Consider the following 19,587-nt stretch of genomic DNA (forward strand, 5'->3'; position numbering starts at 1 on the left):
TTGGGAACAGAAACAGTCTAGTCACAATAAGCAAACCAAATGCCTAGATTCTAAAAACCATTCTCCACTAAAAGGAACTGGAGTTCCTTGAAGAAATGGCTGATTCTAGGGCTGAGGCAGAAATATAAGTCTGAAATATCTCACTGTATTAGGAAGAAAGCGCTTAAATAATATCAGGAGACATGGCCAAAAAACCACAGAAGTCACCCTGATGAAGCTCTCACTGGCCAGGTCAGGGACAATTTGACCATCAGAAGAACTGATAGTAATGTCTTATAACCCACTGAATAAAATAGAAAAGCATCCATGTTCATATGGATATAAGTAATACATAAGAAAAAAAGTAAAAAATTTGATGAAAAGTGGGATACTTAACTTGGTTTCAAAGTAACTCTTCACAACATGCTTACCTAATTACAAAAGTATAAAAGAGTGACATCACAGTGGAAAAGACTGGCAGGCAGCACCTTAATTAAATGTCAAAGTGAATATAATCAGTAATGAGACCAACGAGAGTCATTTACCACCAGATAAGACACAATGAGAAGGACACAGATTTACTTCTGTGATACTCCTGCTAGTGTGTTCCTGGGTGTAATCTGAATTTAATCAGGAGAAAAAAATCAAACTAACCCATATTGAAGGACATTCTACAAAATAACTGGCCAGTAATCTTCATGAGTCAAAATCATGAAAGTTGAGGAAAAACTGTAGGAGACTAAAGACATTATAACTAAATGTAACAAGTGAGGCTGAGCTGGATTCCTCTGCCATAAAGAACGTTACTGAGACAACTGATAAAATGTGAATGGAGTCTCAGACTAGATGGTTTTAATGTTGATTATCTGATTTTGATGATTCTCTTGGATAACATCCTTGTATATAGGAAATTTGCACTAAATATTCAGGATTATAGAGTATCAGGTCAATAATTTCTTCTCAAATGATTGAGGAAATCAAGTCTTTGTTCTGTACCTGCAAACTTTTACATCTGTGATTGTTTTAAAAATTTATTCTTAAAGACAACTATGTAAAACAATAGTACATAAAGCTACATTATAAATATGAAAATAGAAAAACAAAACTGCATAGTTTTACATACAGACCTGTGAAAACAGTGAGTTGCATTTGAGAAAAATGGTTGGTTGGAGTAGTTAAGAAGGATTCTTGTTTGTGATTCAAAATATTTGTTTTGCTTGTTTTTTTATACAATGAATAATATATTCATATGTTGCTTATATAAAGTGGGAAAGAGGACATAAAACTGTCACTATTTGCAGATGATATGATTATATACTTGGAAAATAAAATTAACTTGAAAACTACTAGAAGCAACAGAATTCAATAAGGTAGTAGAGTAGAAAATTAGTATTCACAAATCAATAGATTTCATATATAACGGAAACATGTTACAAAATGTAATAGGAGAAAAAAATCCCATTTCTAATTGCAACCAAGAAAACAAAACAAAACAAGAGGTATACCTTCTCGATGAAAAATAACAAGACGTTGGTTCTCTCCCTAAATTAACTTCAAAATGTACTGTAATCACAAAAATATCAAAGGACACTTTTAAGAACTAAAAAAAAAAAAAAAGTTATTCTAAAGTTTATGTGGGGGCAGCCCGGGTGGCTCGGCGGTTTAGCACTGCCTTCAGACCAGAGCGTGATCCTGGGGACCCGGCATTGAGTCCCACGTTGGGCTCCCTACATGGAGCCTGCTCCTCCCTCTGCCTGTGTCTCTGCCCCGCCCCCCGCCGTGTCTCTTATGAATAAATAAATAAAATCTTAAAAAATAATAAAGCTTATGTTGGAAAAATAACATGGAAAATTCTGAAAAAGAATAACACTGAAAAGAGACTAAATCTATTATATGTTAAAACAGATAATAAATTTTGCATAATGAAACCAATATGGTATACTGCAAGAATAGAAAAGGAAACAAAATAAATATGGAACAAAAAAAAATATCCAGAGATAGGCCTACATAAAAGTGCATCTGAAATGACAGGGCACAAGATGGACTTTTTCAATAAATGATGTTGGAAGAGCTAGATAGCCATCTAAAAAATAATGTTGGTTCAAATATTTCATCTTATAAAATGATAAATTCCACACGAATCAAATAATTATCTAAAAAGTCTTTGAGTCTTCAAGTCTTCTTGAGCAAATTTCTTTACAAACTTGGAAACTTTCTATGACTCAAAATCTAGAAGTTATTAAAGAAAAGATAAACAGATACACTCACCTCTATAAAAATAAAAACTTCTACTCAGTAAAAAACAAAACTACAAGCAAAGTCAAAATATAAATAATTGACTGGAAGAGTATTTATAGTTCACATTAGAAGTATAGTGCCAATTTTCTTAATATATAAAGAGCTTCTAAAAAATTATATGAATAAGACCCATAACTTAATAGTAAAGGGAGAAAGGAGATGAATAGCCTCTTTTTAGACTGGGGTGGGAGGTGCACCACAGGGAGAGCTCCTTAAATGAAAAACAAACAAACAAACAAAAAACCACTGAGTTTTATTCATAGAAATAGAAATACAAATTAAACCCCAAAGCTAAAATACTATTTTCCTCCTGTCATATATGCAAAAATTCCAACCACTTAAAGACATAACATTTTGGCTAAGCTTCATGGAAATGGCTTTTTCATTCATTGCTTGGTGGGAACATAAACTGCCCCTGCAGAAGCAATGTAATGGTAATTATCCAAGGTGCAAATACTCTTACCATTGGACCCAGCAACTCCATTTCTGAGAATGTATCTTAATCCCACATCTGCACACATAGGAGGATGTAATGTCAGTGTTACCTACTACAACACTGTTTACAATGGCAAAGGATTTCCCTGATATCAATAATCATCTTAAAAATAACACCAACCTGAAAAATCCATTAACTGGGAATGATAAAATAATCCATATAATATTCTTACAATGGAATATTTATTTACTTATTTTTTTTTTTTACAAAGGACAGGTGAGGAAGACAAGAAACTGATACATAAATTGTGGTGTTTTTTTTGAAAAAAGCAAAGCATATAACAGCAAGTACAGTCAACTTTTTTTTTTGCAAAAAAAAGGAAAAATAAAGAATATGTTGGCTTTTGTTTTTTTGCTTATATTGATTTAAAGATATTCTGGATGAAGATGCAATTAATTACCATTAAAAGGGGCAATGGATTTGGATAGAGATAGGGATGGGAACAATTTTTCACTATATTACTCATCTTAACAAGCTAATTAGACATGGGATTATGCTGTATGAAACTGGCAATATTTAAATAGTCTGATTTATAAAAATGGTGATTTCTAATACTATTGCTATTGCCATTTTATAGATTTTGAATGTATATGAGAGTCTTGAACATGGGAGATGCTGTTTTATTGGTATGTTGTAATATGATCAATTGCATTAAGAAGTCAACATTTATAAAGATGTCATCTGAGGAGTTGGTACATTTCCTCTTATGGGATAGTGTTAATTCATCAACCCTTTTTGCCTTGGCTAACTAGAATCTCAAATATGTATGGACATTAATGATTGTCATGTTTTCTCTTGCTCTTTTCTTAATTTTTGTGCATGCTTTAAATTTATTTTTCTGTGATTAAGTTTATCTATAAAAGGTGTAGTACAAAAATGATTAATAGCTAAAATAGCTAGTGATCCTCTCTATCTAGGGGAAATGGAAGCTCTAAATAGTAGTGGGTACTTACCCGGACAAATTAAGCTTTGATGTCAGATAGTCACATAAGAGGTACTAAAAGTCAATGACTATACTGTAATCAGAGAGTCAAGATATACACAACATTTTTGTTGCCACATGGATCTCTGAAGATGTTTACCTTGTGGTTGGAATAAGGACAGGAAGATGTTAAGAGACAAATTATTAAGAACACTGGGGATTAAGTAAGGGATGTGAATTAAACATAAATAAAAATGCAGGTTGGACCTTGAGTTCAGGGGGCTGGCGAGACATATGATCTTATCCAAAGTTTTTTAAGTTTTTTTTAGTACTCTGAGTAAATATTTTCTCAAAATGACATGGTGAGCAGGATTGGGGTGGCAGCTCTCCTATAAGCTGAAAGATAAAATTTCATTTCATAATTCTGAGAAACACTTCCCTAAATGCACACTTACTTCTGTCCATGGCCCATGAAGTGTCCTTTCCTTATGTGATGTTCTCTGATTTCACCAATGGTTTCAACCCAGTCTCAGATCCAAAGGGTCTTCAGGAAGAAACTGTTCTCTTGCCTGAGGTCATCAGTAGTCATCTTGTCAAGGTACACCAAGTCCTCCACAGGACCCAGGAGAGAGCAATGAGAACCAGCAAATAATTTCTCACTCTCTCCAGCCTTCCTTGAATGATAATGAAATCAAAGGGAAGGGGCCAAGGAGAGGAAGAGAGAACAAAGAAATGGGAGGTACAAGGAGTAGGAAAGGATCTGCTAAAATTTATAGGTCTTAAGACTTTAAGTAGGTCACTCAAATCTGAGACAATTTTGGAAAGAGGTTCTCAGCATCTTTTTTCACAAAACTCAATAGCCTATAAGACACAACATTGACCAAGAAGACAGGAAATCACTTAACTTAAATGTAGATGAAATATAGAGATACATTTTATTCCAAGAGCTACAAAAGGAATAAAAATATAGCCATTATATAAAGCCCTTTCTACAAATCTGAAAATAAACATTTTGGAGAAGAAGAGAAGGAATGAAACACTGCCTGATTGGAAAACGCAAACAAGCAGGTGTCTGATCTAGGCAGAAGGAAGACAGACCATGTAAGGATCGTTTAATTTACAGATTAGCAAAATGCTGCAGCTTCATGTTTGCTCTGCTGTCTTTTCATTCCCATAGTTCCTAGTTCAGGAAGTTGGTTCAACATTCTTGTTTTGATAGTTTAGAAACGAGGGCATAGATCTTATTAAAAAGACCAATGGTTTCAGCCTTGATAAAGATAAAAGTCAAACTTAATATCCACAATATTAATATTTCATTTCTAATCACTGCAACAAACAGCACCTGGTTTTATCTCAGAAGCAATTCAAGCCCAGTTTGATTTGTAAGACAAAAAGAGGATGTCCTAGGTTTATCCTTTATTTAAAAACAAAATAAAAAAAAAAGAAGAAATTAAGAAATTCTTTACTTAGCCAAATAACAAAGAACATCACAAACTTTTCTTTTGGTATCTCTAGATCCTGTGTCCTGGCTGCCCCATTTTGCTGGAGGGAAACAAGACTTGAGAGGTCTCCTGCTAATTTGAAAGAGAAAGTCATTAAGCGCAAGGATGCCCAAAGGCTTTGGCCAGCATCTGCTCTAGGATGCAGCTGATCCATTATGGATAATTAAGAGACCGTAGCTAGGTACTAAAAGAAAAGAAGTCAATCTCTGAGAGTAGCCTGTCTGTGGTATGATTCATTCAAGTTTAGTGATTAACTAGAAGCTCTTAGCAGCATTAGGAGTGAACTAATATCCCTTTCTGGAAAAACTGTTCTATACTGCATTATCTCACTGTCCAGGCAGTGTCAAGTTTTATGAGGTTTGAGGTTTATACAATTTCAGGGAGGTGCCTCCTTAAGAGAAAAAAAGAACTAAAACATTACTACAAAATTTATTAGAAAAGTGAGTATCTATTTTGAATGAGAAACAAAATTACAATAAATTACAAACTTTTCAAAGCTTATATAGACATCACAAAATCAATATAAACACCATATTTTTACTAATTGCCTGACATATACTTTTTTCTTACAGTTTGCATAAACTTCGAACATTTTTTCATATTGACAATTTTGTGATTTATTGTCTTTAAAGAGGTAACAGAAACATAATTCAGCCTGAAACATGGCTGATGAGATTTGTTATAGTACTGATAGTTTTTTAAAAAACGTCAGCTTCACAACTTGTTATTGGTAATGAGATGCATTATGTCGGGATGCATAAAACATGACTTTGCACCGAGTTGTATTGCATCTTCAATACTGTTACAGGTTTTGTGCTGAAATACAAACATTCAGATAAATTTCACACAAATTCCATCAAGAAAGAAAAGATGATCATGCATTGATAATTATATATGATGCATTAGTGAGTATATTAACACGACTTCTGTTTTTTTCTAGGTATTAATGAGAACTAAATTCACCTCTTGAAAATTTACACATTTGAAAGTAGACTTTTCCACAAGCCATTTGGCTCCATACTTATCAAACATTGTTCCTCCTTCATTATTCATTACTTCAATGCCAGGTGCAATAGGACATGTTTATATCATGATACAAATTATGGTCTTGTACTTTTTTTTTTCCATAGGTTTTAGGCAGGTGGCACAATGGGCAGTAGGGATTATCCCTGGAAGCCATTCCTACCAGAACAGCTAGCAGTAACTTAACTATACATGAACATTTGTGTCCCACATCCATACATCTCACAAAGCTCAAACTAAATGTATTTTCAACTCATCTTTCCTTGGTAGGAGCCTCAAAAGGCTGTGGCCACTCCAAAACCCTCTCAATACAAGGGGAAGAGTGACAGAGAAAGTTGAAGTGAAAGGCAACTATCTTAATTCCATTAAAACATTTTGCAGTTTCTATGAAAACACATGAATATGCAATCACGTTACCAGGTTTTCTCCCAGAACCCTGGAAGGAGTTCATCTGTGAGAGTGAGGGAGCTCTGAAGCTGAAGCTTTATTAGTTTCATGATGAATCCGCATTCACAAGCTGGCCACGTGAACACAGTTTGGAAATATTGGGTCTGCCTCTACATTCACGCTCACAGCCATAAACCTGAGTTAAGGCCTGAGCATCTTTGTTCTATAATTGCTTTCCTGCTCTTCTTTCTGTCTCTGACTGGAACTTCTCTCACTTTCCCTAACCTTCCATGTTAGCCTCATCTTTCTCCATTTTATTTTCATACTTCCCACATCAGAATTTTAAGCTGATTGCTAATTGTGTCATTGAAAAGAAGAAAACTTGATTCTCTAAAGAGCAAGTTTCCTTAAATTTAGTAGAGCTGGTGTTTGGTTTAACTGCTGATGGATCAGTTGATGGTGGTAGTGAGTGATGAGAATGACTTCCTCCTGTAGCCAGGTTTGTGCTTGTATGTATGTCAGGTATAGCAGTTGCATTCATAACCACTCTGTCATTCCATCTTCACTACATTCCCATATGGTAATAAAGATATCAATATTTTAAGACATGAGGCTATGAACTCAGAGTTTAAGTAATTTGTCCAAGAACACAAAGCTGGTAAGCAAGAGGATTCAATCGCAGTGATACTAACTCCCAATTGCTTAGTAACATCTATGTGGGCTGATAGCAGGAAACACTGGTGGTCAGTAGACTCAAATTCTAATCATCAGGCTTAGACCAAATATTCTTCAATGTCGATGCAGCTTTCTCTTAACACTATCACCAGGCATATCAAATCCTTTCTCTAGGTCCAGAGCACATCCCCAGGCTCTTTGAGATAGAAAGTTACACACAGGAGACTTTGTTTTGTATCCCCATTTGCTTTTAAGCCTATTTAATATTTTACTTGTTTTTTGCTTGTTTGTTTGTTTTTGTTTTAGATTTTATTTATTCATGAGAGACACACAGAGAGAGGCAGAGACAGGCAGAGGGAGAAGCAGGCTCCCTATGGGGAGCCTGATGTGGGACTCAATCCCAGGACCCTAGGATCACACCCTGAGCCGAAGACAGATGCTCAACCAGAGCCACCCAGGGGCCCCAAGCCTCTAATATTTTGACAATATACTATCCAAAGCAAGGAAGAAGCTCTGAAATTATAGTGATGACATAGAGTTATAATTTTCCTGCAGATGCTAACAGCTCTCTGATATCCATTAAACAAAGCTTACTTTGGTTATTCAGGGAAAAGAACACGTCTTTGGGGGATCCCTGGGTGGCGCAGCGGTTTGGTGCCTGCCTTTGGCCCAGGGCGCGATCCTGGAGACCCGGGGTCGAATCCCACATCAGGCTCCCGGTGCATGGAGCCTGCTTCTCCCTCTGCCTATGTCTCTGCCTCTCTCTCTCTCTGTGACTATCATAAATAAATAAAAATTAAAAAAAAAAAAAGAACACGTCTTCAAAAGACTAAGGTCTTTTTTTATAGGGGAGTATGCCTGAGACTAAGTGGAAGAAAAAAGAGAAATTATGAAAGGAAACATGCAAAAATAAACTAAGTAGCAGTCTATAAGGATCAACACGACAAGAAAAATAACCTTAGGTAAACAAATGGAAATTTTTTAAATAATTAAAAAAAAATCCTCTCAGTCATCACTGCTGGGCCTCAGGGAAAAGTTGGTGATACTTTGCTTGTATTTTTCTTTCATGCTGACTTCTTCAGACATAACAGAACCAGGACGCCCTTCAGTTTCTTACCACTAAACACAGAAACCTATCATCATCTGCTCTGATTCTATCATCTTTTCCTCCTGTTCAATAGACCAGAATAACTATCTTTTCTTATATTTAAGGCCACTTACTTTGTAGATTATCATACCAATGTGTGTAGTCAGAAATCTTACCTGGTACATTAGCCTGTTTCTTCCATACTCATGTTTTCCTCTCACTGGAATATTCCCATTAGCTTTACAAGTGTTTTAGTTACCAAATTTGTAATTGTGTGTAATATAAAAACTCAAATGGTAAAATTAAACCTGTTAGGAGAAAGATCAGTCCCGTACTTTAATGCCACTCTTGCTTCCCAGAGGCAAACTCTGCCAACAGCCAAATCTTTTCCCTGGAACTTACCTTCCCCTTTCCAAACTTCAAACTTACAGTTATTCATTTTTTACTTAATTTTTTACTGTTTAGTTTCAGACATTGATTTCCCACTAAGAAAGATTAAGAATGTAAAATCACAATTTGTGGTTATGACCATATTTAGTGTTTATATCATGATGCTGGTATAAAAAACATAGTTTTCAGGTGGGCCACATAGTATGTTCTGATTTCATTCCCTCTTTGTAGAACTTATTTTGGTTCTCTTATGTTTTTGTTTGTACATTTGTTTACTTTCCAGGTTATCAATCACTAACTCATCCAAAACTGTCTTCAGAGCTCTCTAAATAAATATGAAAAATAGATGGCAAGTCAGCTCTATGGGAATAAGAGCACTGAAATAGTAAATATGTGGGTAAATAGAATATATTTAATTTTCCTCTTTAATTTCTTTAAAAGAGCTATTTGCTGTTTAGAACGATAACTACAACATGATATTGTAGGGTTTATAATATACATTGAAGTAAAGCATATGACAAGAGTGGTGCAAAGGATAAAGCAGTGATAAATGAAACAGTTGTACATGTTTTATAGTTTACATGAAAGGATGCAACATTAATTGCAAGTAGACTGTGATAAGGACACATAATGTCTAGAACAACTACCAAAAATGCAAAAGTACAGATTAAAAAGTAACAGAAGAAACAAAAGAATGTTAAAAACATTTTTTTAAGAAACAAAAAAGAGCAGGAAAGGAGCAAAAAAGGAACAAAAAGCAAGGGAAATACAGAAAAGCAATATCAAGACAACAGATGTAAATTCAAACATATCAGTAATCATATAATGTAATTTATGTATTTGTTGTTTACACACACCAATTAAAAAGCAGACATTATTAGACCAGATAAAAAAGTAAGACACAACTATACTATAGATTGTCTATAAAAGACTCACTTTAGATATAAAAACACAAACAGGTTGAAATTGAAAGAATGGCAATATATGCATCATGCTAATATAAGCTTAAAAAAGCTGATGTAGCTACATTAATATAACTAAAGCAGACTTCAAGACACCATCCTAAGAGGTGGAGAACTATTTTAAGATCAAGTCATTAGAAAAACATTAAAATTCTAAGTCTGTATGTATCGAATAAAAGAGCTTCAAATACAAGTAGTAAACATTGATGGGACTCAAAGGAGAAACGAACAAATCCACAGTTATATTTACTAGGCTACTGCTACCTTTAGGATGCTGCATTAGTCTTACACATATGATTTCATTTACTTTTCGCAATTCCTCAGGTTATCTGGTTTATGATAGTTTAAGAGAAACTACTTTTCAGTATTTACCTCATTCATGTGTCATGGGAATTATCAGTTCCTAGAAAGTTTGAAATCATTTCAATATAAAGTCAATCTAATTCCAAGCCTTTTTTGAAATCATTTCAATTTAAAGTCAACCTAATTCCAAGCCTTTTATGAAGGTAATTATATAACTGTTTCCATTTTTTTTTCCTTGATCTAGTCAATTTGGATAATTTGGAATTTAAAAGGGCTTTCCTGGACTTAGTCCTACTGGGATTCTCTCACTTGGATTTCTATCCCTAAGACAAGACACACAAACACAGAGGCACTACATATCAAAAAGCACTACCCTTCACCTCTACTGAATTTCAGTAAAATCACCATTCCCTCTTACCCCTGGGCTGTCACAATTGTTCCTTTATAGGAAGTGCTCTTCTTCCTCTATGCCTGGCTAGCAAGTGCTACACAGCACCCTTACTTCCCTTTCACAAGGTTTATATTTTGTTACTGATTTTAGTAAATTCCATCAGAACGGGACACTTCTTATTACATTCCTAGCTAGCACAATCTGCTCAACGAGTTCATTGCTGAATAAGTTCTTCTTGCAGTAGGTTTGCTTAACATATTCCACTTGCCATACAAGTTCTGCTGTATCTTTGTAATTTTATCTTTGCCTTCTCCTTTTTTGTGTGTCCTAATTGGTTCTTCCCACTTTGCCACACATAAAATGTTTTGTTTATGCTTTGGAGGATATGTATGTATTCTATTTTAAATTGTACCAGAGGATAGAGTTAAAGCTTCTTAATTAAAAAAAAGTCCTTAAATGTCTATAACTCAAAGTTTAAAAACCAGTAAGAAAACATTTTTAATTCCCATTTATGCAAAAGGAAGAATTTTATACTTTTATTTCCCAATTCCAGTTCCCATCTTCCTCTTGTCCGGTTTCTTTTTTATTTACAGTAGATGACCACTTTTACATTTGTATTTTTAACACTTTTATTTTTACATTTTATATAGGTTTTTACTTCTAAACCAGCCAGGGTTCAACAGCAAGGTAAGATGGCCCCTTTGCAGGGAGGCTAATACCTGTCTCCATAGGTCTTCCTGAAGGGAAGGAGAAGGGGCAGGCAGGGTTTGGAGCCTACCAGGTTGAGGTGACCCGGTTATGGTAAATTTTTACATTTATATATTTGTATATGTTACAATGTTAGAGTTCCTTCTAACAGTTTAATACTCATTGCCAGTCCTCTTAAGCCTCAACTTCCTATGCCTAGATCCATTTTTATTAATATTCATCATTGCCTATGCTTCGGGTACTGTGTTAATATACTACTTCTATGTAATTTAAATGTTAACTTTAGAAGTTACTACATAGCTAAGAGCTTTTGAGTCAAAATATTTTTCAAAGTATTGTCAGAGAAATATGACTTTAAAATATTTATTTCTTGGATGCTCACACTATCTTTCCAATTTTCAAGTCACCCAGTGTCTCTAGGTTTGGGTTACTATTGATGAATTCTAACTGGAGAACTATAAATTTTCTCATTTCCAAAAATAATTTTTTTAAAAATATTTATTTTTAAATAATCTCTACACTCAACATGGAGCTCGAACTTACAACCCCGAGATCAAGAATCACATGCTCTACCAACTGAGCCAGCCAGCACCCCAAAATTCATTTTTTAACAAAAAATGATTAATATTTTTAGTCACTGTTTGTGTTCAATTATTCCTTTGGTAATATCAATTATGTAAACATTTGTTCTCCTTAACTCGTCCTCTGTAAAGTCATGGTCTCCAAACCTCAAGTAGGCCATCCACTTTTTTTTTGTATCGGTTTAAACCTTCGAACCCCCAAAACCAAGAGTCAAATCCAGTCTACCACCTGCTTTTGTAAATAGTTCTAATGGAACACAGCCACACCCGTTTCCATGTTGTCTACTTCCATGGAGTCTACTACAATGACATTGGTCAGTAGGTAAATGTTTACTACCTAGGTCCTTTACAAAGTTTGCTGACGTCTGATCTAAACCCATCACCTTTACTCTGAATAGATGACTTCACAGGGAATAAGATGTAAAATATTAACTTCCAGACTCAAATAAAACAATTATATAAATCAGACTCTGCATCCTTGCATTTCTCCATGTTAGGAATAATCTTCCTGTCTCGCATCTTGATTCCATTTCTCTTCTCTTCTGACTAAAACCTCAGTAATCCCATCTGTTTTCCACGTTGACTCTTCATCATTACCTTAGTATATGGACACTGCTACCATAAAGACAGCAAATTAAGAACTGATCCCAAACCCCATTCCAAAACTAGTTTCTTCCTTGAGGTCTTTGCTGAATCTTCTATGTTCTTATACTTAGGAGTATCCATTTTCTCATTCCAATTCTATTTCTTTCCCCACTTTAGACTCCTGTCACATCCTCTTTCAAATATTGAATTCATATTCTAGCTTCCTACTTGATGGCTCAGCATTTGACACTGTCAGCCAGTTCTTCCCTTAAAGCATACTTTTTTCCAACTTCTGGGATGGATTACTCTTCTGGTCTTATCTTTTGTGGCCAGTCATCCTCTTTTGTAAACTGTTCTCTATCACCGTTTCTTCCCTGTGCTATCTTCTCTACATTAATCTGCATGTACCGATCATTTTCTGTATGTTGAGGATTTCTGACTTTATAACCCAGGTCACTCTCATGTTTAAGATTCACATACTCAACCAGACTGTCCAGTAGAAATCTTAGACTCGACAGGCTCCAAATCAAAACAACTGTTTTTTACTCCCCAAATTGTTGTTACTCTTGTGATTACTGTATCTGTGGATGGTACTACCCTCCATCCAATTGCTCAAATACAACACCCAGGAGTTGCTCTTAAATACTGTCTCTTCCTTCTACCACATGCAATTATTTCCAAGTCCTTGCAGTATTTCCTCATAGATTTCTTCCTTTTGCTCTATTTCAGTGCTCCTAGCCTACCAGAGCACTGGCATTCCTCATCTCTTCAGAAATCCCCTTACCTTTTCCTCCAGCTCCCTGTATTCATCTGAAGATTGATTGGTCATGACATACAGCACCTAAAATCCCTCAATGCTTAGGTTATATTGGATTCCTCTGATACGTTCAAAAGATCATGATCTTCACATTCCGATTTACTCTTCCCTTCTCTTACACATAAGGATATAGCCATATTCATTTTCATTCCCATACATGTTCTATATGAACCTTGGTCAACCTCTGATTTCACATAATGGGTTGGATGACACTCCCACTAAGCTGCCTAACTTCTACTCAACTTCAATTTAGAAGACACTTCCTCAGAGGCTTTCTGGGATCTTCATCTCCATCCCAGATAAGGTGACCCTCTTGTACTCTTATCTCAATTCACATAATGTATTACATAACTGTTTTCCTTAATAATATAGACTTATAAGTCTATTTATAGTTTGTTTATATTATCAAGTTTGGTACAGTGCCTGGCACTCCATTTAATTACTTGGTGATAGAAATTAAACTGAATCATCTTTATTTTCATCTAATTCTTGTTCTTGTGATCTGCGAGTATTTATGAGCCTTGTCTTCTTTGATTCAAATTTCTGCTTTACATTTCGGCATTAATCAAGTTTGGTGCATTTGATTTTCTCTTTTTTTTAACAGCACATTTCTATTTTTCCTGATTTCTACCCATTCCACCATTTTCATGAACTGTACATCTTTTTGGCTAAAATTAAGCATATATTCTAATAACCTGCTATGGCAGTAAACCTGTTTTTGAGCAAAGTTTTGTTTTGGGGTTTGTGTGTGTGCTATTCTGTTATTCCTAAATTCTACAATTATTTGGGTATACCTGACTCCTTTATAAAAAACAGTAAGGATGAAAGGCAGTAGAAGAGGTGAAAAGGAAGCATTCGTAACAGAAAAGACAAACTTTTTTGCCACTATCCACTACAGATACATGCAAAGCTCTCTAATACCAAAAAAGGAGTAATAACATATCACAAAAAAGATTTCTACCAATGTGTCTATTTAAAAATACAAAACAAGTAACACTCTTGGCATTCTCTTAGAAATAAATGATTTTTGGGTAGTAGAACAGAGGAAACACTGCATTCCAATGTTCTAAAAACTATATTCAGAGTTCTGGCTATTGCAAAGTAGAAGGGGAATGGTTATACATACTTCATTTAAGGTTTAGAATTATGACCACTACCTGTCCTATTTACTTTAACTGAATAGACAAGTTTTTTATTTTTCTAGGGGTAATTTTAGTGTGCATGTCTGTGTATATGCGTATGTATCTGCTGGGTGTATGGAAGGTTTTCCACTGTGCATTTGTACTGCGACTTTGCCCATAATTTTTATGTATTGATTCGGTTACTGTTACTAAACTAGGCCAGGAACACATTGCCCCAATTCTGTCCTTTTTGAAGCCAGTAAATAATTGTCAGTTAAAATTGAGAAGGGACAGGAGGACCAAGGAAAGGTGATCTTTACTACATTAAAGTTACATGACATTAGCATAAATCTTTCAATAATAATGCCTACATCAAAGCACATATAGGTATAATATCTCAGTTATTAAGTTTTTAGTAGGCTCCCCAAGATGGTAGTTTTCCTATGTAGGAAAGATTACTACGCTTAAAGTTACCATATCAAAGTTACCACATGACTCTTTTGCAAAGCAACATAGCAATCTGAAAATGAAAAAGAGTTCATATTTTCAAATAAACACAAAATAAACCAATTAGTTCTGAATAAGTAGTAACAACTTTATTTTAACTCAATGTGCTGAAATGCAAAAAATATTTTCAGCAACAAGATACAAAAAGTATGTATCTCATCATTAACATCAGCTGATTAAAAATGAGGCTGAAAAGTTCAATATAAGTCTTTACACATTTGAATCTTGAAAATCAAGTTCCCCCAAAATTAATTTCTAAATAATTTTAGCAGAATTTTATTTTCAAAAATGGGACTCACTTAAGTTATATCTTCATTCTAAAAAACTGGATGTGAAATTAACTAGGTTACAGTATACAACGATAAACTCTAACAAACAGAAAGATTTAAATATAATTCCTTTTCAAACATAAAATCCACATACTGCAAACAGAAGACACGGTGTGGTGATTTTATTCCTAGTGAAGAGGAAGTCTTCCATATGGTAGGCACTCAATATTTGTTCAACTAGACCTAAAATTGACATCATTCCATGAACACTTAAATAAAGTAGAGCTTATAATCTGTATAAAAGAGGTTTGCAAAATACTCATATGTGCTGAAAGTGCAGTCTTTATAATCTGAAAACAGTAAAACCCACCCACCTCCTTTTGCAAGAATACATTGAATATTTTTATTTTATCCATCAAAGAGAAAGAATGTCTGAGTCAGAATAATTCACCTTTCAAACACCTTGTTATGAGGAAAGCTTGCTGAGTTGGATTTTAATAAAATAATTTACTAAAGTCTCTAGTGTCACTGGGTAGCAAATATGATCCACATTTTTATAAAGAATTTTACTTAGTTTTACACTTATGCACAAAACTTACATGGGTAAATAAATCAGTAATTATTTGGCAATTTAAATTCTAACTTAGGTCTAGTTTAAAAATAAGCTAATAATGTTCATGACAAGTTTTTAAGAGGTCTTTGCAAATATTTTAAAACTTAACTTTAAAAACGATGTCCTAAAAAGGCACTGTTTTCACATTTCACCATGCAATAAATGGTCACATTTGAAAATTATAATTTCCTGTCAACCAATTGTACCCCAAAATAAAGCACATTTAATGAAATATTTCAACTAACCTGAATTCTCAACATTTAACTGAGTCCTATTTTCAGAAATTCACTCTTCTGAACATACCACACACAAGTCCAAGCAAACACAAGTACGTGCGCACACACACACACACACACACACACACACGACATAATACATGCATGGTTCTCCAATTACTATTTCAATCAAGACAATGACACACGAGTATTCAAGGAGGTAACAATGGCAAGCCATAACATTATGGCACCTTCATATTTGTGCTCTAAATACCAATATATGTTAAAATTTAAAAATGAAAAAGGCACAAATATAGTGTTTCTGTATCTCAAGCTGATGAACAGTTCTCCAATGGTTACTTTGATAACATGTAACATTTAAAACCAATCATTACTTTTCTAAGGAAAAGCTCTGTTTAGGTGATAATAGGTAAACAAGAGCAGGCTGACAAAAGGCAAAACTGCTCAGGACAGAGTCTGTGCCTAAAGAAAACAATGTGTGTGGTTTCAAAATGAAAAAATAAAAAAGTCTATTAGAGCACTCACATCAGAATACATTAAGTTTTTTTTCATTGCCTCAAGAACCCACAATACCAAACAAAACAAAACAAAACAAAACAAAAACAAACCTTAATAAATAAAAAGAAAAAATAAATCAACTATGATATGATTCTGTTAGTATAATGATAGGCATTATATTATCTAAAAAGTGGACATTTCTACAAATGTGGATATTCTCACAGCACAGTGTTTGACGTTTTTGGTACAAAATGTGCTACCAAACTTAAAACAAAAAACAACTTTATAATAAAACCCTTAAGATTTGCAATAAACACTAAAGTAAGTAGGTAGGAGTAAGCTGCAGTGTTCATTATAGGGGTATTACTGAAGTCACTATGGTTAGAAATGTAGATGCAAGCAGTGAATTAATTCACAATGTGCCTGTGTGCATTTGATATAAACTGATACACCAGTACTTTTGATGTATGAAAACAAGGTTCTATAGCCTGAGGAATTTTAAGACCGTGGCAAAATATCAAAATCTTAACTTGTATATGTATGTGTGCATATTAAATTTGTACATTGTAAATTTAATGGACTCAATCTGGTTAAGGAAGTAAGTTTCAGCTGCCTCCAATATTCTTACACAAGGTGGAGTCCAATAATATGTAAGAATCCTTCCATCCCAAGAGATTTTTCTTCAGATTTAACACAAGAAAGATTCCAATTAAACTACACAGAAAGAAATGAAGACTTCTGAAAATATCTTTCCAAACTACAGTTTGTTGTGGATAACACTTATTTGACAGTCTATGTTTAATGTAAATATGAATCACTCTTTATATAGTAAGACTGCTTCAGTGAATACCTAATAAAGAGATAACAAAAATAAAATCTATTTTAAAACCCCAGGCTTCATTTTTTTGTCCTAAATTCAAAAATTAAATAAACACATCATACAAATTTTAATTTGGAGAATAAAGTATATATGCGAATATATAAGAATATGTGGTTTTTTTTTTTTTTTTTCCAGTGACACCTTTTCCCTTATGGTCAAGTATAAACTTTGCCTAAGAAGCATATTGTCACTATTACAGGAAATCAGATGCAGTGACTTGCCACTGATCATTCCTATATCTCTGGGACAATGCACCAGAACAGACCTCCACTGCGAACAGAGCTATCTAAACACTGAATATGTGTATGTGTTTAAAGCTAAATTCATTTATAATAAAGAACTGGCCCATGAAAAGCAGTTTATAAATAGTTTATCCTGTTCACATTATGCAGAATTTCAATATCATCCACAATGTTAGTACAGTAACTGAAACAGAAAGGAGAAAGCTTAGGGGGGAAAGAAAAGGTTCAGAGTGTGGCCTAACATATTTCTAAGGGCTCTCTCTCCTTTAGTCTGCAAATAATATCAGTTCACTGTTTTCAGAAGGAGAGTATCCAGGATTTGTTTATTGTTCAAATTGCCTTCTCCAAAGTGTGATAAGACAGGAATAAATTCAATGATAAATATGTGAAATTCAAACCAATTAACTATAATCAAGAATATCTTTCTTATTATCACAAACATCCCAACTGCCTCCATCGATCTTAAAAAATTCTTTCAAAAGACACAATTAATTATACCTTATTAATACCCTCAAAAACAAAAAAAATATATGTACCATTTAGCATACAAAAGATACACATTAAAAGTGCATATATTTCTTAATTGGCCCACTCATTAATTTTACATTTGGTCATCCTTATTTTCAACATGGACAGAATTCTTCATATAAATGTAGGTCACTATAAATTAAAAAAAAAAGTTAGTTCTGCACAAAACATGCTTTCTTTTTGTTGAAATCTTAACCTCAATCAGTTCTCAATCATTGTAAACCTGAATAAACCCACAAAAACAAACAAAAAAAATAAAAAAATAAACACACAAGCAAAGGTTTGTTAAGCTTCTCTTAGTTTGTTGGACAGTCAACACACAGACAAACATCACAAATTTTACTAAAAATTTGGGCCAACTCATTGCATATTTGCCCCAGAAATGAAAAATAAATTAGAATTGAAGCAGTGTATTGCCATAACTTACCTTAAAGGTAAGCAGGTTCTCCTATATTTACAGAACTTAGACTGGAGACATTATTAGTAATCTCCAATACAAGTGCTTTTAAGAAGAACCTAGTTTTAAACTTTGAGACAGCATAGGACAAACCTATAATATTCATTATGCTTTTCTCAAACTAATGGAAGATCCTTTTGAAACTTAATATCTTCAGTTATCAATATTACTGCATTATGGAGCTAGTGCAATCCTGCATAGCCTTAGTCAAAATGACAAGGCACAATAAAAAAAATTAAAGTATATGAACAAGAGAAGTCATTGAAGATAATTTAAGGCCTTGAAGTGAATTAGAGTATAATCAGTCTAATTTAAAGCTGAAGAATAAACCATAAATTATCCACCTGAAATGCAAGCAATATGCTTTTTCAGCTTCTGTTCTGTGGACAAGACAACAGAAACAACTCTTGTTTATGGTTTGTGTATTAGAATCCTTCTGGACCTGGAGGAGTAAAAGTCAATTCCATTTTTCTACAGTTCATGGAAGATTTCAGGACTGTTTTAGCCGTTTGCGTGGAATGCCAAACTGTGGACACTGTGCAGACGCTAGTGCTCGGAAGGCCTCTGCTACTAAATGAGGGTGAGACTGAATCATGGACTTCCACCCTGATGTTTCCATTATGTCCGCTGCTTGGCTGAAAAATAAAATTAAGTCATATTTATTAAAGAGTTCTTTTCAAAATATTGTTATTTTAAAAAACAACTTTCAAATTTCAAAATGTTTTAAACACTTTGCCTATGTCATCAAGCCCTGTGAATTCATGAAAATACCACCTTTACCTTACTGGTATATTTTCTGTTGCAACGCAACTATTAAATTCTTCTGGAAGTGCTATACTCTGGAAGTATGTATGTGATACTTTTCTCCATAGTCCCAACTTTCATTGTTACCATTTCTGTACTAGCTCTTTCAAGAGCTCTTTTTCCTGGCTGTTACACACAGGTTTTCTCTAAAGTTCCAAGGTTGGACCTCTGCTCTTCTCCCTTAACTTTCATTATTCATCCTATCGTATCCACTCTTCACAACTGTAGCTATCATATTCCAATGATGGTAAGGACTGACTTGCTAAATCCTAGACCTCCCCACAAGGTACATTCCCAACCACCTTTTCTCCTTATTTTGCTAGGGT

General features: G+C 34.2%; 1 protein-coding gene across 4 annotated transcripts in view; it reads right to left on the reverse strand.

Moving 5' to 3' along the window:
* Positions 1–14,801: 14,801 nt before the first annotated feature.
* Positions 14,802–19,587, reverse strand: part of LOC129514558 (speckle-type POZ protein-like) — a 64,119-nt gene continuing 59,333 nt past the window's right edge. For all 4 annotated transcript variants that reach the window (XM_055333238.1, XM_055333240.1, XM_055333237.1 and 1 more), the window contains one exon: positions 14,802–19,092. In XM_055333238.1, coding sequence (XP_055189213.1) covers positions 18,948–19,092 — 145 coding nt within the window. In that variant the 3' untranslated portion in view covers positions 14,802–18,947. The remainder of the gene's footprint in view (positions 19,093–19,587) is intronic.

Source organism: Nyctereutes procyonoides, unplaced genomic scaffold (assembly GCF_905146905.1).
Source record: "Nyctereutes procyonoides isolate TBG_1078 unplaced genomic scaffold, NYPRO_anot_genome, whole genome shotgun sequence".
Taxonomy (NCBI): Eukaryota; Metazoa; Chordata; class Mammalia; order Carnivora; family Canidae; genus Nyctereutes; species Nyctereutes procyonoides.